The 20,922-nt window shown below is 58.5% G+C and overlaps 1 protein-coding gene across 2 annotated transcripts in view; it reads right to left on the reverse strand.

The window, feature by feature from the left end:
* ASIC4 (acid sensing ion channel subunit family member 4) overlaps nucleotides 1–20,922 on the reverse strand; it is a 62,521-nt gene that overhangs the window by 16,966 nt on the left and 24,633 nt on the right. The window contains exon 1 of one of the 2 annotated variants that reach the window (XM_066190096.1): nucleotides 10,775–12,085. The exons of the other annotated variant lie outside the window; for it this stretch is intronic. Coding sequence (XP_066046193.1) covers nucleotides 10,775–11,350 — 576 coding nt within the window. The 5' untranslated portion in view covers nucleotides 11,351–12,085. Of the gene's footprint in view, nucleotides 1–10,774; nucleotides 12,086–20,922 lie in introns of those variants that run through there. 2 annotated transcript variants of the gene reach the window in all.

A 20,922-nucleotide genomic window follows, 5' to 3' on the forward strand; every position in this document is an offset into this window, starting at 1 on the left:
GGATGAGGATGGGGTGGGGTGGAGTGGGGTGGGTGGGATGGGATAGGAAGCGGCTGGGCAGAAGGCCTGGTGATACACCATTTCCTGGGCTAGGAGGGCCTGCTGAACAGTCCTGTTTATTTCCCCCTGTTCTCATGAAGAAGCAATGCACCTTGGTGTGACCAGTGTCATGCCAGCAGGGCAGGAATTTCTGTGAACCCCTGCCCATAATTAGCACATGTAATTGCAGACACTCTCTGATTAGCAGGATCTCAAAGCTGGGTATGCCAGACTGCTTGACAGTGCTTGCATTGCTCCTGCCTCAGACTGTTCACCCCCTGCTCCGTGATGGCTTCACCCCTGAGCCAGGCAGTGCCATAGGGCTGGGAGAGCCAGGCTGACCTGGCATGGCACACCACAGTCACAGCAGGGTGATGGGAGCAGGCTGTGGACAGGGGCAGAGGCATAGGGGACACACATCCAGTGCAAATGCATCTCCTGCACAAACTGCAGCATGACCTGGTGCCCTGCTTTGCTGAGCAAGAGCTGAGCTGATGGGACATAATTAATACTTGCATCAATCTCAGCTAGATTTGCATAGTGCCCTCAGTCCTGTGCTGCTTGGGAAGGCAGGCTGCTCCAAACCTTTCTCAGGAGCAGCAGCAACAGATGCTGGGCTGGCCCTGCCTCCTCTGCAGGAGCCACAGCCCCAGCATGGCCCTTGACTTGCCCCCACATGCACCCTAGCCCTCCTTGCCCCACTGCAGTGGGGACACCTGCAGGCCCCTTCCCTGCCCTGCTCCAGCCACTGGAGCATTGAAGACAGATGGAGATGCTTCTCTCTGCTGTGGTCTCTCCCTCACTCCTTGTGCTGTGAAGAAATTGTGGAGATGGCAGCTTGGGATTGAAGGACACAGCAAATTTTGGAGGGCAAAGGGATAAGGCTGAGCTGCAAACACCCCCAGGCAGCTGGGAGGCACAGCAGTGCCCACCTCTGCATGCCCAGATGGAGTTTAAGGTCCATGAGAGTAAGGCAGCATCCACAGACAGTGCCTCTTTCCTGCAACACTCTGTTACCCCCTGCCCCTGTCCTGCTCCCATGGCCCAGGTGAACTCCCCCATCCCATTAGTGAAGGGGTCTGGGAGGAAGAAGAGCCAGGGGAGAAAAGCTGGGGTGGTGGCAGGAACACCAGGATGCAGGCAGGGACCACAGCCCTCACCTTGCTGCCCTGTGGGTGCACATGCAGGTGGTAGAGAGAAGAGGCAGTACAGGGACATGCAGGGTGTCATTGACCCCAAAGATGACAGGCTGGTGACATATCCTCGTGCAGCCAAGCGCAGTGCCTCTCCACAGCTGCTGACACCACTGACAGCTGCTCCCAGCCCCACAACACCGCAGGGACCGCCATACTCCAGGCACAGCTGGACTACTAGTGGATACAGGGGGAGACATGGGCACATCTCCAGCCCCTGGCCCTGCACACAAGCTCTCTGTAGCCACTGCCATCGATGTGTTTCACCCCTGCCGGACCAGAGGACCCACAGCATCTGCAGCACCTGCATTACCTGCAGTAGCTGTGGCACCTGCTATCCAGCCCACCACAAACACAGGGGACATGGCCACTGATTGCGACTGTGACCAGAGTGGGGGGATCACTGCTTGATTGCAGCTGCCCAGATGAGTGCATCCAGATCAATCAGAGCTGCACAGCCCTCCTGCATGCCGGGCACCAGGAATTAAACTGCTAATGAGCTGCTGGCTGGAGGGCTGGCAGTTAGTGATTAATCAGAGGCTCTACTCTGACAAGGCTGTGCCTCCTCTCTCTTCCTGCCCTGCATATCCCAGAGCTGGCGGCCAGCAGTGACCAGTGTGTCCCCCAGCCCCTGCTCCCTGCCTGCCCATCATGTGCAGGGGACAGCCTGGCTCAGCTCTCTAACGCAAAGAGGGGTTCCTAACCCCCATTCCACTGGGACACAGTGCCCACAGGTCCTTCCAGCCACTGGCTTTCCTGTCCCCCAGCTCCTCCTGCGCTCACTCTTCCCAAGCTGCCATCAGGTGAGAACCTTTTGTTCTGGAAGAAAACCTATTGAGCCCAGCTGAGGTCAGCTGCTGCTCATCATGTGCAGAGTGTGCTCGGGCTTCTGTCTGAGAGCCAGAGATGGGCCAAGTGATCTGGAGGGTATCTGCAGAGGGGCTTCACAAGGGAGGCAGGGGAGGAGCACCCATGCAGCCAGTGTCATCTCCTGGGGACAGAGCAGGCACATGCAGGAATCCAGAGTCCCAGTGCATCAGGGTGCAGGTCCAGTCCCCCAAACCCAAGCCCAGCAGCACAGAGCCATTTGCTACCCTCCTGCCTGCCGCTGGCACAATGGTGGCATGGTGGGTGAGGGAGCTGGCAGAGCCCTGCCTGTGCCTGGCACAGTGCACTGGGGCATGAGGGAAGGCTTTGCACTATGAGCAGGGGACAGCCATCTACAGAACAGTGCGGGGAGCTGCAGGGAAGCTACTTGACCTTGAGCCTGGCTGCTCTCTGCTGGGACCCTTCATGGTCATGGCAGAGTCAGGACAGGGCAGGACGTGGCAGAGGTGTCAGCACCCTCCTGTACTCGCACCCTCCCTTGGCTGCATGTTGGGGCAGCGCCTGGGAGAAAAGGCCAGCGACTGGCAAGGAGCAGGTTAAAGATGCATGTTTTCCCCTATTGCACAATTAATCATGAGAAGTTTTTCCTCCTTTCGTGCTTGAAACAGTATTTGGCAGGGTGCTCTGACCACAGGGACTGGCTGCATGCTCTCCAGTAAAAACCCAGCCACATCTGGCTAAGAAATAACCTCAGAACATCCCTGTGTGTGCAGGTGGAGAGAAAAAATGCTGGGCCAGGCAGGAAAATCAAGCGGGGTTTGGTCCACAGCCCCTCACGTACTGAGCATCTTAAGCTCCTGGTGTTTGTCCCCCCTCCTCAACCCTCAGCACACACATGGCCATGTTGAGTTGTTGGTGCCTTCATCCTGCAGGCCCTGTTATTCCAGTCGTGGACATAAAAATGCCTAGGCAGGGACATCCACCCTGTGGCAGCATCCCCTGTCTGGGCTCTCATCCTACCCTGTCTGCCTCACCCTGCCCACTCCATCCGCTAGCCTGGCTGGAGCCTCAGCCCATCTTTTCCCAGAGAGAAAGCAAGCTGAAGCCTCCCCAACAGCGTTCCAGTTATTTGTTATTGGAAAAAGGGGGAAATACGTTTTTCGACAATTATTGTTTTTTCCACCTGACTGGCTGCAAACTTGTTAATTTTTTTCTTTAATGTGTGAACAGTGTCGACGGCAGCTGCATGTCAAATGACTCTACGCCCTATCTGCGGGTCCCTGGCTGGCTTTCAGCACTCGCACCGCAAACATTGCCTTCTATAAATAAAGGCCTATATCTCATCAATGGCAGAACAGCAGAGCTTTATATAGTCGTCTTACATAAAACCGTCTCTCTTTATGGGCTTCAAACCATTTGCGTCACTTAGTGCAGCTCCGTAAACCTCCTTCTCCAGACACTCCCTCATGGAGGGAGACCCGACACGGCTGCCCCGTGCCCCAGTGGGGAGCAGGGATCCCCTCTCTGCCTGGGGCTGTCCCCCAGTGCCTCCACAGGGCCAGGTGGCAGCTGTGTCCTTGTTCCTCTGCCCCGCAATCTTGGCACACGCCTCCCTCCAGCCCGCCCAGCCTTGGCACCAAGTGCCATGATGGCAGCCGGCACTGCCAGGCACTCCAAAGCTTAGGGATGGCTGGCCAAGGGCCAACGTCACTCACCCTGCCCTTGTGACCCTGTCCCTGACACCTGTCCTGCGGCAGCACAGTCATGGATGCTGGGAGGTGCTGCTCTGTCCCCCGTCACTTGGGAATCAGGGACCCGAGGGTGCAGGGTAACTGGGGACATGGTGCCAGGCTGGGGGGACAGACCAGCTCAGAGCAGCTCTAACTCTGACATGCCGAAAACACAAGGCTGGCCAGTGGCTCTCCACCCCACTGACCAGTGAGCTCTGGAGCGGAGGATTCTGGGCGCTGCCCCCACGGCCACAGGTCCCAGCCCCAGGCTCCTGCAGTCCCCAGGGCCCCTGGCTCCATATGGCAGAGCCTTCCTTCTGGCTCGCCGCAGGCGCCCGCCTGCACGCAGTGATGGGTCGTGGGGGGGCTGGGGGGGGGGGGGATGCGGCAAGGGGGGGCGGGGGCGCTGAGGCTTTTCCTGGGGCTGCAGCAATGCTGGCCTGCAGGAGGCAGCCCACACCCCTTCTGGGACTCCAAGAGCTGGGGAGGTGCTGGAGGAAGGACAGAGCTGCACAGAACGTGGTGATAAGCCTTCATTTACCTCTGTGACATCCCAGCTGACTACCCCAGGTGGCTGGAGCCAGAAAGAGACAGGGATCTAACAGCATCATGGCACTGGAACCTGTGGTGCACTCTGACCCATGGCTATCCCCAGTGCTGTCCATGGGACCCCTGCCGCAGATGGCACCGGCATAAATGACGGGGCCACAGCAATGCCTTTCAGCAATGGGGCCACGTGGCATCCAGCCATGCCGCTGGCACAGGGCACCTGCACCCCAGCCAGCCCTGCCCCATGCCCAGCCAGCCATGCAGCACCCCATGAACCCCCCTGCCCCATCTGTCACCCTGCAGCCTGTCAGCCCCACTGCCCTGTGTTCCCGTCGCCCCATGGTCTCACAGCCCTGTGGCCCCGGGCACCAGCAAGCATAGCTCCTGGACCCCTCCCCTCTGCGTGTCTTGTCCCCATTCCTCTCGCGGCCACTCGAGGTGCCCAGCTCCCTCTGCAGTCAGCAGTGCTGGACAGGCACGGCCCCACAGTCACCCTACAGGTGCCCTGGCCCCAGGGGGCAGCAGCGTCCCCCTCCACTCAGCCTGGCACATGCGCCCAGCCTCATGGCACGTCCCACATCCCTGGGGAGACACACCAGGCGCGGGCGTCCTGGCCGCTGGCTCCCCCCGTATCGGAGACAGGCTTATTAAGTGTGTGATATTAAATTACCCAGATAAGAGCATAAGAGCTTTTAAAGTCAATTCATTAAATATAATTATGAAGAGAGCTTTTTTATGCTCACGGTGATCCGATCTCAATCAGGGAGACGGTGGGAAAGCCGTCGGCTGCTCCAGCATCTCTGCTCCCCCGCTGCGTCGCCTCCGCACCCCCCTGCTCCCTCGCCTCGCCCCCCTCCTGCAGGGAGCTGGCACCCACTTCCATGGCCCTTGGTGCCTGCACCACTGCCCTGGCACCCTCTCCACAGTGTTGCTGCTGGTGTCAGTGCCACCCCACTTGGATGGAGTTGGCATGGTTGGGGAAGGGGAGGTAATGGGGTAGGGGCAGTGGCATTGGGGTGGAGGGCAGCAGGGTATGGAGATACTCAAGGGTAAGAGGCAGGGGTCTGGGTGCTCAGCATAGGTTCTTCCCAGCCATGTATCCTCTTGTCCCCATGATCCAGCCCCCTCGCTGTCCCCTGCAGACCAGCCTCCTCAGAGACCTAATGATGCATCTGCACTCCCCAGGCAGGAGGGGTACATGCTTCTCTCCCATCCTACATTCATTAAAGGCACTTAGTGACCAATTAAAACCTGCCAACCAGGTGGCACCTGCCCTGACCTATGGCTGAACCCCCATGTGCAGCCCAGGTGGCTGCCTGCCAAGCTTATGCACCGGGCACCCCTCTTTCTCCATGCACCCCCAGCCACATCCCAGGGTGCAGCTGCACAGGAGGCTGCACCCAAATTTATTGGGGAAATCCATGAGGAAGCAGTGGTCCCAAAGACACCTCATGACCCCCATACCAAGAACATCTCCCCAACCATCTAAATGAGAGTCAGATTGCCAAGACACCTGCTTGTCCCCTTGTCACCCTGCCCCACTGTCACGAGGGACTTTGCAGTGACACCCCTAGGTTCAGCCAACCCCATGTTCTCCCACCACGGTGTCCCAAAATCCCATTATCCCCAAATACACATACTTGCTGCCAGAGCCTGAGCACCTGGGACAAGGAGTAGCAGCATGGCTGGCAGGGTGCAAGGTGGGCTCCAGTCTGGGGTCCCTGCAGAAGGCTTCAGTGGGGGCTGGTGGGAGCAGCTACCCGCTGCTGGGAGCTGCTGGACTGACATTTATTTTTAGACGTGAATTGTATAAATTAGCATTTCTCAGCGGATTAAGCAGCAGGAATTGTGTAAAATTAAATGGCAACGAATTGCATTAAAGTCCCCCGTTTTCTGGCACAAACAGCGCCTCGAGCCATGCCCAGGCGGCTCATGTGTAACAGCGCCGGAGATGCTGCTGCCGCTGCTCCGGACAGGAGCGCGGCCAACCTGCGACATGCCTGCACTGACCAGGACATTGGCCTGGAAATGCACAAGCACAGTGGCCAGACTGTGAGGATGGAGGGTTCCAGATGGGTTGTGAGTCCCTGGGTAGCTGGCTCAAGCGCTGGGTTGGGACTGCAGGATGTGGATGCAGTGAGTGGAGTGCTGTGACCCAGATGGGCACAGATGGGGTCAGCTGAGCATCTCACAGGCATGGGATCAGTGAGGGATGCTCCAGCCTCTCCTGGCCACTGACACCACCAGCCCCAGCCCAGCCAGTCTCTACCAGGCATGGCAGGACAGCCATCACAGTCACAGCCATGCCACCCTTCAAAGGAGGTGATGCAGTGCTGGGACCCATATAGCACTGCCTGGCCCAAGAGCCACTCTGTGCCCCAGCCAGGGCAGGTTCTGCAGTAGCTGGAGCCCACTGAGCAGCTAGGGGAACCCTAGCCGTGCACAGGAGTACAGGGAAAATTGAGTGGTTGAATGCCATGGGCTGAGCAGGCACCAGGCAGGGTAGGGCAGGTGAAAAACAATCAGTCCATCTCTTTTACCCAGTAAAAATAGGCTGAAAATGTGACATTTATTAAGTATGATTCTGGTGGAAAGGTCAGAGAGTCCCCATGTCAGGAACAGTGGGAAAGTCTTGCTAGGAGGAGGCAGAGGCGACAGCCTGCTGCCCCCGCCCACCCCCTGAACCAGGATCTCTTGTGTGTATGTGGAATGCAGCTGAGCATGTTGCCCATCTCAGCATAGGGCTTCCCCCTCTGGGGCCTGCATGGAGTGCTGGGGAGACCCCTCACCCTCCCCACATCACAGGCAGGCAGGAGGCCTAGCATGGAGAGCCAGAGCCGGTGCCAACTCTGAGAAGCACTGCCAGCTCTCAGCAACATCCCTGCTCCCCCCCAGCTTCCAGCCCCGGCACAACTGGCTTCAGCAACCACACATCACAAACAAAAGGCTTTTGACAACGAATGTATGTATGAGAAAGGCACTGGGCTCCTGCCCGGCCGCGAGCGGAGGCTCCTGCTGCAGCCACTGCCGGCGAACAGGCGGGATGCTGCTGCCAACTGAGGAGGCCCCCTCCATGCACTTCCTCCCACAGCCCCCAAACTCCTGCACACCCCATCTGTCTGTACCCCCATATCCAAAGCACTGTCGGGAAGGCTCCCTCTTCCCTCAGTGCCACCTGACACAGACAGAACTGGCTCGGGTTGTGTCTGTATCAGGATTCCAGGGAGAGAGGTGAGGGTGAGTGCAAACTACCCGCGGCAGCTCAGCCCCAGCCCCGTGGGGACACTTCCCAACCTCCTGCTTAATGGCATATAAAGAGTGCCATTGATTTCCTGCACCGGCACCCTCAGCTCTGCAGCTGCACTCGCCCAGGCAGGAGTGCTCCGTGCCCGGCACCCTCACCAAGGCATCCATCGGACAGCGTGACGGGGGGCACTGGGCAGTGCCCCCGAGCACAGCAGGGACTGGGGGGCTGTGGAGCATGGCACAGCTCAATGGGGTCAGAAGAGGCTCTGTCAGGGCTCCAGCACGGCCCTCTAGCAGCCGGCACAGGGGGCACTTTCGTCAGCGGGGCTGCAGGGAGCCTCGCTGCAGCTCAGGGTTGTCCCTGCCGCTGGGGAGATTTACAGCCCAGCCGGGCTTTATTACATGGAAGATGCTTACGCTGGGAATTTTTTTTTTCCCCCGATAGTTTCTTAATTTGCTGTCCCATAAAGAATGTGGATTTGTGACGTTGAATAGGGGAAGATCATTTACCACTCACGGCTCTTACTTAAAGGATCCGCACAAGTTATTTATTGCGTGAGCACGGGCTGCAAGCGGCAGCGCAGGGGGACATGCTCCAGCCCTGGCGCTGCTCCTGGTCCTGGACCAAAAGTCGGCAGCAGCCCCACAGCTTGGCTACTCTCATGCTGAAAAACTTCCAGCCCCTGGACAAAGTCCACCTCATGCTCAGAGGGAAGGAAAGACTCCAGAACTCCTGCAAGCATGGCTGCAGGGAAAGCTCCTTCCCTTCTCCAGTATCGCTGGGTGACAGGCTCTGCTACAGAGGCTGCTCGCTGTGGGCTGGGTGCCCTGGGACCCCCAAGCCATTTGCCCTGCTGGGATGTGCTGCAGTCTGGGAGCCCTCCATCACTGCTAGGACATGGTGTGATTCACACACTCGCCCACAACAGAACGAGTACAAAAGCTTTCTGAACATGAAGGCTCACATAGGGACCCAGAAATGGGACCAACAAAGCTTGGAGTTCCCAACCACATGAGCAGCCTGGGTACCCCCTTCACTGAGGGGGCCACAGCTATGAGGCACAGGAGTGCCCAAGCCCACACAGCACAGCTGGGACTCAACCTGCCTGCCAAGAAGCCTGTGCTGTGTTTCAGTCATTCCCAGGAGGCACAAGGGACCGATTTGGCTCAGGGAATGGGAGTAGAATGCTCCAGCTGCACTTGGTGTCATGCCTTGACAGGTCCCACTGCTGTCTGGCAAGGCTTTGGGGCAAGTTATGTGGCAAGAGGTATCTTCACCCATCCCTCCCCACACTCATCTCTGCAGCCTCTCCTGCCCCAGGTTCACCCCTTTGCTCCAGGCAAGTGAAAGGTGACAGTTACACCCTCTTGTGCTGACAACCCCTGATGCTTCAAAGGCCAGAAATGTTGAGCTGTGGAGAGGGTGGGTGGAGGCTTTAGGAGTCCTGTAGTCCCCTTCTTTGGCCATGAGCCCACAGGTCAGCTGTGCCCATTTTGATGCCTGAAACCTGCTCCAGTGCAGGGTGGCGGCACACCAGAGCCCAGCTGCCTGGGCATCCCCAGGGCATACTCATAAGCAGATGAGGCAGGCAGGCCAGCTGGTCCTGCCTGGCCACACTCTGAGAAATCAGGTCCCAGTGACTGTCCTGGTGGTCACCCTTCACTACCATGCAGCACAGGGCATGCCACACACTCTGTCCATGCTGTGGGAAGCCTGTACTGCCCCATCCACCAGAGCTCTGCCCTGGCAACATCACAGTGTGGCTCAAATCGCGTTGCCACGCTGTGCCACTGCCCAGCACAAGGCTGGGCACCCTGCCTCCCCCGCAAACCAAAGCTATACAGGATCCTCCAGGAGAATCCCAGGGCTGGAGTCAGAATGGCCAAGTCACGTGCACGACTGTCCAGCACCAGAGCTTCCTGCTCCAAACCCTGCTGAACCACACTGCTCCCCGGCAAACTCAACCAGCTGGCGTAGAGCAGGCACAGAGCCCAGCAAATCCCCAGGAGGAGTGGGGCTGCCTGCCCGCTGTCCCCGGCTCCTTCCCACTCCACTGCAGTGCCCCATGCCACCACCACTCCCCCGCACAGGGATTTCCCCCCCCCCCCCCCCACCAAACGTCTCTTTCCCAGGGACAGCATCACTCTGCACATTGAGCAGGCGTTGTACCGATGGGTACGAAGTGAAACGGAGCATGCTGCATCAGCCATTTCCAGCCCCACGGAGCCTCCTCTCTTCCCCAGTATCCTGCACAGCCCATGGCATCACACCCCACTCCCCGGCACGGAGCGGGGTCCGGCTGCCAGCACAGCTCCTGAGAACGCGGGAGCCAGCTGAGCAGTAGCCGCTGGCAGCCGTAGGAGAGAGGCGGCTCATTTCCAGAGTCATTAAGGTCTGAAAAGGGTCCCATCAGGTATTCCGCCCGTTCAGCACATTTATTTTCCCAAACCACAGCGGGGATTTGTGACTCCAGGCTCAATATTGGTGAGAGCTGCACACTGGCGGCGGTCGGCCAGGGGCTCTCTGCCTGGGCAGACTGGGCGCTGCTTGGAAGAGGCCCTGCTGCCAGTCCCGGGCAGTGAGTGGGCAGCCCCGGGCAGCCCCCCGCTCGCCTGGCTGTAGACATGCCCCCAGAACGGAGAGGCTCGGCGTTTACGCTCGGCACGTGCACACGTGCGCGTGCAATGCCGGCAGTCTCCACATTTACACACATCCCAGTGCTAATCCTGCAAATGCAGGAAGGCTCCCCTATGTGCAAAGGGGTCTCTGCCTGCCCCCCTGCTCCAGCCCCTCTCGCTGAGTAAAGCACTCTGCGTCAGGACACTTTGATCCGGGGCAAGAGCAGGCTGGAGCAGGACTCTCTATACCATAGCTTCCCCCCTGGCCGCTGGACACCCACCCTGGGGATCGCTGAACCCTGCTGCTCACCCACCGCGGCTCCTGCCCACGAACCCCTCAGGCACAGACCTGCCGACAGTCCTGTGGTGGTGCAGAGCCCTGATGAGAGCTCCCACGGAGGATCCTCTCCCTCTCTCCATGTGAAACTTGGAGGGAAACTCAAACAGAGAGAGATGCAAACTTCAGCAGCCGGAGTGAGCCAGGGAGCCCTGCTCCGGTGCGACACGGACGGGCGGGTGCCCCAGTGCCGATAGAGGCCCCTAGGGAAGATGAGCCAGGTGTGCACTCACCACAGTGAAATCACGGGATGAGCAGTTTTCGCCGCTGAAGTTGCAGCTCTTGAGCATGTCGTCGAGCTGGTGGCCGGTGCGGTTGACAATGTCAGCCATGTCGGGGTCAGGGTAGAGCAGGTCCGTGGCCTTGTGACCATCCCGGTCCTTGGGGGGCAACCCGGTCATGTTCGCTAAGTGGAAGATGTCGGCGTCGGTGAGTGCCGAGTGGCGGTAGCGGTTAATGTTGCAGATGGTGATGGCGGGGAAGACCATCTCGCGGATGGCCTCCTCGTCCAGGGCCATGACGTGGGGGTGCTCCAGGTAGAGCAGCGCTGACTTGGCCGCCTGGTAGAGGAAGAAGGCGAGCGAGGCCAGGAAGGCAAATGCCCAGAGGGTCTGGCGCACGCCCAGCCGTCCCGACCGGCAGATGTGTCCCAAGCCGTGCAGCGTGCTGGTGCTGGCAAAGGTGGCCAGATCCCGGGAGCGGGGCCGGGCAGGCTCCTCGATCAGGCTCTCCTTGTCCCCTTCTTCTTTCTCCTTCTGCTTCTCATCCTCTTCAGCAAATTTGATTTTACACACGATCTCAATCGGCATCTGCCCAGTGCAGCTGGTGTGCCCAGCCAGCGAGCTGCCCCCTGGCACAGGCACCGGCCGAGAGCCCCGCCAGGCGCTGGGAGGGGGCTCGGGTCCCCCCCAAGCCCCAGCACGGCACCGGGAGGGCCGAGCCGTCTCGGGAGGGAAGCGCAGCCCCTCTCAGCAGCTCCGAGCCGCCGCTTCCCTCTTGTCTCACTAGTCGATCGTCTCCTTGTGCCTTCGCTTATCAGCACAAATACAGCTGTCAAAAACCCCTCTCTCTCCTTTCCCTCGCTCTGTCTCTCTGCCTCTCTCCTCTCCTCTCTGGTTAAGACCCCAGCAGATACAGGCAGCATTTAGGCATCATGTGCTAATAAAATCCAGGGAATACTTAATAATTCAAGACATGTCAACATTATTTCATCGTCAAATAAAGAGCAAGCGTCAGAGAAAAGAGGCAGTGTGAAGGGCCCGGCGCCTCCGGGGCAGGGAGCGACGCTGCGCCCGCTCCCCAGCTCCGGCCCCGAAGTGCTGCCGGAGCCACTTGTTTGAATGGCTCGGGGGCTGCCGGAGCCGAGCCGTGCCGAGCGGAACCGAGCCGTGCCGCGCCGCGAGATGCCGAGTCGTCCGTGCCGCGCCGCGCCGTGCGATGCCGAGCCGTGCCGAGCCGTGCCGTGGCGGGCGGGGCACGGAGCCTGTCCCCCACCGTCGCCGCTGCCGCCGCGCTCTCCGCCTGGCCCCGCCGTGCCCCGCCGGCCCGTGCGCCCCGGGGCAGAGCGCGGCGAGGCTTGGCGGGGGCGGGCAGCCTGCGGGCAGCTCGCCCGGCGGCCCCCTCCTGCTCGCCCGCCTGCGGACTCCTCCTGCCTCGGCGGCTCCCTGGCCGTTAACCGCCTCCCTGCCGCGGCCCGCCGCGACCCACGGCGGCCAGCGCCGAGTCACGGCCGTCTTGGTCCCGGCCCCGGCTGTCCCGGCGGGATCCGGCCAGCGAGACGCCGCCGGAGCGGGGCTGAACACGGGGTGCCAGGGGTGCACTTTCCCGTGCCTTCCCCTCCCCCCTACCCCTGCCGTGCTCCTCGGTGCCCCGGAGCCAGGAGGGCGGCAGTGTCCCCCCGTGTCCGCCGCTCCCCTCTCCACTGCGCTCGCTGTGCACTCGGGATGGTCTCCTCCTGCTACATTTCTGCCCCCGTTCCCTCCCTCCCTCGCTGCTCCTCATTGTTCCACAGCAGCGCACAAGAAGTGGGGGGCACCACAGGCAGTGACCAACTCTGCTAGAAAGGTTGAGTTGGAGTAGCCCTCACCCTGCCCGGCCCTGCCGAGACCCTCTGGGGTCTGCTCCCTCCAGGGCACGCTGCCGTCGACCCTGCGCATAGCCCCAAGCAGCACGCAGCCCCCGTGGCAGCGCTGCCCTGCAGGCAGCGTGACAGACCAGGGTGTCCTCCTGCCCCGTCCTGCCCGCGGCAGTGGGGCTTTGCTTGCGTGGCTCAGTCATGAGGTGATGGGTTCAACCTTGAGGGCACCAACCGCACTGTACCTGAGTCTGTCTGTTCCCAATGCACAACACCTCTGCCAGCAAGTTTTGATCTTTCCCAGCTTCCTGCCTTGGTGTCACCAGCTGGTGATGGAGAATTTGCAGAGCTAAAAAGACTGAACCAACCCACTTACAAGTCAAGCAACCCTCTGTGACACTGCCTTGTGGCACAGTGGTGGGGGAAACACCAGCTCCCTGTCCCCAGAACAAGCCCAGCCCTGGGTAACCCCCCCCCAGCAGACATGGCTCTGCTGAGAAGGTGCGTGCCTGGCAGGGAATCCAGGGTCTCTGGAGGACAAATGATGAGACAGCCGCCCATGAGCACGACAAGAGGCCTCGCCTCTCCTCAGGGACTGCGCCGCAGGTCAGCATGACCTTCACTGTGCTGCCAATGCCAACGGCAAAGCTTTCTCCAGTCGTCCGGCAAGCGCACATGCATCTTCAATCTTCCCATCGATCTGTGCATGGCACACATGTTTCTGCCTCTGTGTGGGTCAATACAGCATGATAGGCTGCCTCCGGCAAGGAGCACGCACAGCCCCAGCAGCCTGTTTCTCCCTGCCCAAGGGATGCAGCATTCACATGCCAGCCCTGCACCTCCAGCTCAGAAGGACATGATAGGAGTAGGAGTAGGCTGGTCAGGTGGCCCAAGTGCTGCCGCCTCCCAGCCACAAAGCCACCAGATCCCAGCTGCTTCCACAGGGACCTTTGGCCCTCTGGGAGATGCTTGGCCCAGCAAGGACCATGGGCAGAAAGGGCCTGATCCTGTGGCAAGGAGTTTCCATAGAACCAGGCAATGGCCAGCCCTGGGTCTTTGGTCTGCAGGGTTGGATGTGTAGTCCCTGCCTACACCTCTCAGGTGCTGTGGTGGCAAGGGACATGAGGGCATGGAGGGTCTGCCAGGCAGGTCACCCCATAAACACAGACCCTGAGGTACAGAGCAAACTAAGCTCTGTGAGTGTTGGACCAGCTGGAGCCCTGTGTCCTGAGTGCTGGACAGTCATGGCATGGGAGTAGGACAGTCCCTTGGCTCCCGGCAGGACCCTGTCCCCCATACCAAGGGAATCACATACCCCTGCTTTCTCTGTGTGTCTTCAGCTCCATTATTAACTGCCACCTGGATTGGGGACATGTCTCAGCACCATTCCCACAGCATGATCCCCTCCTGTGTGGGAGGAGGGGGAGTGGGAAAGCAGCGTGGCTTGGGAAGATGGGCAGCAAGGCTTAGGGATTGCTTTCCACTCAGACCAGACAAGGCAGAGAACAAAACATAAGCTAGGAATGGCTGGTGCTGCCCCTTTGCCAACATGTCTGCAGGTCCCCAAGGTTCCACATCGGAGCATCTCACCTGCGGCTGAGTGCCTGCAGATGGGGGGCATGAGGCCACATGGGGGGACTCTGTGGCTCATCTGCCCCTTCACTTGGCCACATGCAGCTACAGAGTCTTTTTGACCTCTGATGGTCCCTCATCCAGTCCCTGGATATGATGCTAACAGTCGGGAGATGCGCAATGCCCTGGGCTCCTGTGCTGACTTCACTGGCCAGTGTGCAAGCAAGCCAACAGGATGGGAGAGGCAGCCAAGGGCTTGCCAGCAGATTGGGAAAGTGGAGTCTCTCCTGCTTACCCCTGTGCCCCCCAGCCAGGGGAATGCTGATCATCAGGGACTTGGCACAGGGCCCATGTACTACACTCAGATGATGGGGGGAGGCTGCGGGTGCCAGGGAAGACAGGACTGGAATTCGAAATGATGTTGACAAATCGGAGAAATGGCCTGAAAACAATCAGATACAATTCAAAAGGACAAGAGCTGGGCTGGGGCGGGAAGCAAATCTGCCCAGCATGCAGAGGGCGAGCAGCTAGAGGGCAGGGCTGCCAAGTGGGCAGGAGGGCAGGACAGAGCCTGGCTCAGCAGTGGGCAACAACATCAGCTTGTCTGAGTTTAACACCAAACCCTAGGACAATCCCAGGTGGATAAACAAGGCATGCAGAGGGGTGTAACCCTCAGGCAGGACATGTTCTGCAGGTGCAGTTATCTGTGTGAGCAGGAGCTGTGTTTCCAGATGCACAGCAGCTAGGCAGATGCTTGGAAAAGCAGCTGGGAGTTAGGAGAAAATAGGAGAAACCTCTTTCATTTGGGATATGAAATCTATCAGTTTAATATGGGATGTCTGGCAGCCCTGCAACTGCACTGAACTCAGTGAAAAGGACAATGTTGCTCAGGGCTGCGTGAGAAGGAGAATCATTCGTGAGGCATCTGAAGTGTTTGCTGGCGGCAAGGCCTTACTGGGAGCCCTGTGTCTGGTCCGGGACACGCATCAAGAAAAATCCAAACTAAGTGTAAAGAGTATAGAGGATGGCAGTAACAGAGAGCAGTGAAGGAGACTGGCTGGAGACACTGGTGAGACCAGAGGAGGTTAAGGGGCTGCATCCATGAACAAAATAACTGAGCACAGAAGGAGGAGGCTTTCTACAACATCAGGGCTCTGGCACACCCACAGAATACTGCAGGAGATAGGTGAAGTCTACATGTGGAAGAAACCTCACAGTCTGGAGGGATGCCTGGTGAACCTGACCCTGCTGAGGTGGCCTCCAGCACCCACACGGTGATTCATCCCCTCCAAGACACAGGCACTGGCTGTTTCTATTCGTAGCCCAGTCCAGATGAGGGTTTGGTTGTGATTCCCCTTTCTTTTCACTCAGCCAATGGATTGACTCTTTTCCATACCAAGGCCCAAACTCCCACTGCATTCCAGCACTGGAGCTGTGCCACTGCAGTGAGCTCGCCCTCCCTGCGGGGCTGCAGCTCCTCAGGAGGGATGCAGGGTAAGATTAGCCCAGGGGACCAAGAGTGACGTGGCAGGGGCAGCCCAGAAGGGTGGGGCACATTGGTGACCGGACAGTTACAGACCTGGGTGGTCAGCAGACAGTTATCCAATGGGAGACCCCCATAATGGAGCTCCCACCTGATACTCTGCTAGGCCAAACTGGCCGGGACATGGATTCAGCTTGCTGAGCTTTTCTACTGCCAGCCCAAGCCCATGAGCTGGCTGCTACGTCTTCCTCGCCAGCTCCTCACACTCCAGAGTTGGCGCTGGCCACGGCCTCATGCCCAGAGGGAAATGGATCTGGGGCAATCATTACTTTTGATCTAATTGAAGGGAACGTGACTGCGGAGCCCAGCTGGCCGCAGCACTCAGCTCTGCCTCATGCAAGTTGTATCCTCTGAGACCCTTGCAAACACGTTGGCTTAACAAGAACAGCCTCCTTCCATGGCCTCCCCGACATGCTGCCGGCGCCTGCCCAGCAGGTCAGGCTCCGCAGCAAGGATGGCAAGTGCCTCGGTTGTGGGGAGATGTGGGATGACAAGATGTCCACTCCAATTACAGGAGAGAGGGCTGGCGACAGCGTGATGAGCATGCCAGGCATCACTGCCTGCTGTGGAGCTGGCTGTGGGGGGGCCACAGGAGCAGTAATGCTGCCTGCACCCCGCTTGCTGAAACCTCTGCACCATCCTCCTGCACCCACTGGGAGTGGTGGGGCTGGGAATGGTGGGAGGGAGCTGTACGCACCGGGGTAGGATTGGAGCCATTGATTTGAGCCCTGTTACCAGCTGCATCATGCTAGGATGGGGAAGATGGCAGCTCTAGTGCTGCAGAAGAGCCTCACTGGTGGTCCTGGTCCCCAGTTTGGCCCACTGTGACAGATGAAGAGTCTGCCAGGGCCAGCAGATGGATGAGAGATGCAGCACCCCATTAACGAACTGACCCTATTTACATAAACTACCCCGATTAAACACGATACCTTATTAAATGCTTTACCCCAATTAAGTGCAATACCTTAATTAATGCAACACCCCAATTAAAGACAACACTCCCATTCAATTTATTCCTTCATTAAGCGCAAAACCTCAATTACAAAGTGTCTTTTGTAAGCTGTGTGCATGAGCTCACACAAGGTGCCCTGGACACCTTTTCCTGCTGCCAAGAAAACAGCACTGAGTTTATGTGGCTTTGAGGTCCTGCCTCCAGGAATTTAAGGAGTGGGTTTCAGTAGGATCTGGGTGTAAGAGCATCTGTTTGATGGCTGAGAGGACAATGCTTGCATCCGAGCTGGGTTAGATCTCACAGACACTCAATGGGATGATGGGTCCAATCCCTGCCTGATCATGGGAGAAAAGGGTTTGTGCTGAGCCCAGGCTGATTCCATGGTATTTAACCCTAGTGAGCAGTGAGATCTTCCTTGTAACCCTCCTGAATTCCTTTTCTCAGAAATGTTCACCCAGCCAGCACTTCCTGTGCCCAGGAAGAGGCAGCAAGCAGTGGACACTCTGAAGTTCCCACCCATGTGCAGCAGCCCCTGCATCTGGTCTCCATCTGAGACACCCCACATGCCATGGACCTGCACTGCCCTGGCTCTGCCAGGCTGAAAGCTAGCACCCCCTCTCCATGTTCTGCTCTGACCCTGTCAGTACAAACCACCCCCAAACTGAGCAGCCACTTGATTGCACTCCACAAGCATTCTCACAAAGAGAAAACAAATCTAAAAGCCTCCCAAATCCCAGCATCCCCAGGAGGATGTTCAACCCAGCACCCATCTCCTGACTCCAGATCTGGCAATGCTCGCTGGCCCGTGACCAGCAGGAGGTCAGGCTCGGCTGACGCTGCCCTCCGATCCTGCGTGGGAGGAGTGGAGGAAATGGCCTCACCACCCTCAGAGCATCCCCCAAGGCTGGAAAGGCTGTCGCAGACGTGACCAGGGAGCGGCTCTGTGCATGGGCAATGGGATGTGCACAGTCCCTCCTGCCCTCAGCACTGTTAGGAAGGGGAAGACACCCTGGGAGCCATCACTGCAGCGTGCAGAGACAGTCATTTGGTTTTATAGCCTTTTATTGCTGCAGCTGGTTGGTCCTCCCTTCTCCCTGCCATCTTGAGGAGGGCAGCCAGGCAGGCTGGCACATGGCCACACTGTGCTGAGCAACTTGGCAGTGGTGCACCCTTCTGGGGTGCCACTGGGCTTGCACTGCTAGCAAAACACCAGCGTGGCAGCAAAACAGGCTCAGCGCCTTGCTGGGACAGCCCCCAGCACTATTTCCCTCACAGCCCCTCTGACCACAGCCTGAAAACCCCCGCCTCCACCACTTGTCACCTGCCTGGTGGTTTATAAAATTCTAAAGTTAATAGTGTAATAAACTCCAATAATTATATTGCAGCTGCACCGGGGCATCCTGGGATGATGAATACATTACGGGAGTTGCAGCAGTTGTGCAGAGACGGCAGCACTGGGAGACGCTCCAGCCAGTGCAGCTGGAGATGGACAAGCTTTACCCAGTACTGCTGTGAACGGGGCAACTCCTTGCTTAACTCCCTCCCAAGCAACAACTGAGCACAGGTGACTGGAGGGTGGGCAGCTCACAGTCCTCCCTGATCACAGGACAGGCCAGGACACCCTCAGGAAAAAGGATTTAGGAGAAGCTAGAGTTCCTAAGGTAGCAGGGGATGCTCGGATGGATGAACTGGACTGGGCCTGGAAGACCACCCTGCAGGCAGTTGTGGGTGGCCTCAACAGCAGTGGGGTCCATGCTTGGGTGAGCCAAAGCCACAGTGTGCAGCCCCCAAGCACCAGCTGTGTGTCCCTGTCCTGCCTCGACATCCCCAGCCCAGGCACACCCCCATCAGGGCTGGCATGCTGGCATGAACAGCTGCAGGCATGGGTAGCACTGCTGCTGAACACAGCTGGCACAGCTGGAATGTCATCTCACAGCCAAGGGGACATGCCAAGAGCTGTGCCACGCTGGAAAGGCAGTGTGCAGAATGATGTAGCCTTGTTGTGGTGTGCAGGGAGGATGAGAGCCCCATCCCACTCCAAACAGCCATGACCCTACATCAGAGAGGTCTCTTGTGCACTAGCATGAGAGCAGAAGGGTGATGAAGGCCTCAGGGCTGATGGCCAACCCAGGAGTGTCAGGAAGCCCATCACCAGGTTCTTCACACACCTCTGGAGAAATGCAGCCTGCAAGTAGTTCCAGTGCAGGGCACAGGAAATGCTGGCACTCCAAGAGTACCCACATGGGGCAGCAGGGCTGGTACCCACATGTCCCACTCCTCCATCCCATCTCTGGCCCTGAGGGATGGGAGTTTGCCCAGCCAGCAGAGCATGTGGATCTGCCCTGAGAGACATTATTCAGCTGCTCCCTCACACTCAGCTCTGCCCGCAGGCCCCATCCTGCCCTGACCCCTGCAGTCACCGGTACCCAGGTCAAGCACCCTGTGGCTCCTCCTGGCCCCAGACTGCTCCTCCTGTCCCATCTGCAGTACTTCACCAAGGCAGCTCCTGCTTCCCATTTGGCTTTCCTAAAAACAACAGAGTCGTAAACTGCCAGCAGAGCTGCCTCAGCACAGCAATAGGGCTGAGGTTTTAAATGCACCCAAGTCAGGAGGCTGGGAATTATGGCTCCCCAGACAGCCATAGCTCAGCTGCGTGGTGCCCATGATGGTCCTGCGCGTGCACAGCCATGTGCCATGGGCAAGGGGCAGAATTAGTGTTACCATGGGAACCATCGCTCCCCATTTTCCAACATTTGTGTGATTAAAACCTCAGCCTTAATGCCATAGCTCCACTGATGGCATATATGGTGTGGGCACCCTGCCAGCCCTCCCCAGGCTGCTGGGCAAAGGGGGTGGGAGCCTGAGACTGCCCCTGCCCCTTGATGGCTGGTGGAGATGTGGTGGACAAACTGGGTCTCCAAGGTGAGTGGGAAGTTGGAGACGGTCACTGGGAAGGGGACCCTGGACTGAGAACACATAGGCACAGCACACATCTGGCCACCGAGCACACTGCATGGGCCCCTACGTTGGCCATGAGTGCTGACAGTAAGGCAAGTGCCCACCTGGCTGTAGAGCACATGGCAAAAACGGCACTGTGCCAGGGATTCAGGAACTGGTGCCTTCAGCACCCTGTGTGCTCCAAACCCTAGGCATGCTGCTGGCACCAAGTGCATGTTGCAAACTCCAAACATCTCATTGGTCTTCATCTGCAAATAGGGAAAACATCCGACTGCCAAGCACACTAGAAATGTCAACCCCAAAGGTGAGCTGGGGCATTGCAAACATGTCACCATCAGGCACCAAGCACCAGCTCCCTGCAAACTGGCAGCTGATGCTGAGCATGGAGGGCACCACTGGTGCCACATGTGCCACAGACACTGAAAACTGAGCTGTGAACATGGAATGCATGACAAACTGTGAGTTCTGAGTGCATTGGAGTGAGCCTCAACAGGGACAGCACAGGCTGGTGGCGCTGGTAATGCAAGAGCTGGTGCAAGCAGTGCACACAGACTGTGCAGCTGCTCCAAAGAGGGCCAGTATCCAGCACCAAGCACAGGCGGGGTAGCAGGAACACCACTAACACTGTGCAGCAAGCTCTGTAAATGGCAAAAGCATCCGAAACCTTGTGCTGACCACATCATGGGCTGCACTTACAGAGCATCCTGCGAGTGAGCAGTAAACTGGGCACTGGGGTGGGATGCAGGGCAAGTGCTCACACCTGCGGCAGCGAGTGGGAATGCCAGGCAGCAGGAGCATGCTGCTGGCACCAAGGCTGAGCCCACTGTGGGCACCAAGGCTGAGCCCACTGTGAGCATGGCACATGCACTGGCGCTGGGCACCAACCACAGCACCAGCAGTCTGCTGTGAACACTCATCACACCACAGGAATCAAAATACTGAGCACACCAGGGAGAGCCGGCTGGTGTGAGCACAGGCTGTGCCACAAATGCCAAGTCGAACAGACGCAGGGCACACCTTGAATGGAGAGATTGCTGAGAGCTTGGCAAACACAAAACCACAGCTGACACCAGATACTGAAGGTGTTGCAAACATCATCAGCAGCGGGGTGCACACACTGAGCACACTGTGTATGCTGAGCTCTGCTGACACTGAGTGTAAGGGCTGTGTAAATAACAATGATGCCACAGGTATTAAGTGCAGAGCACTCTGCAATTATCAAGCAAACTGTGGGCATCAAGCGCTGCATACACCATGACTGCAAACACACTGCAGGCACCAA

The sequence above is a fragment of the Chamaea fasciata genome, unplaced genomic scaffold (genome assembly GCF_029207755.1).
Source record: "Chamaea fasciata isolate MVZ Bird 193981 ecotype frontalis unplaced genomic scaffold, bChaFas1.0.hap1 SCAF_8, whole genome shotgun sequence".
In the NCBI taxonomy this organism is placed as follows: domain Eukaryota; kingdom Metazoa; phylum Chordata; class Aves; order Passeriformes; family Sylviidae; genus Chamaea; species Chamaea fasciata.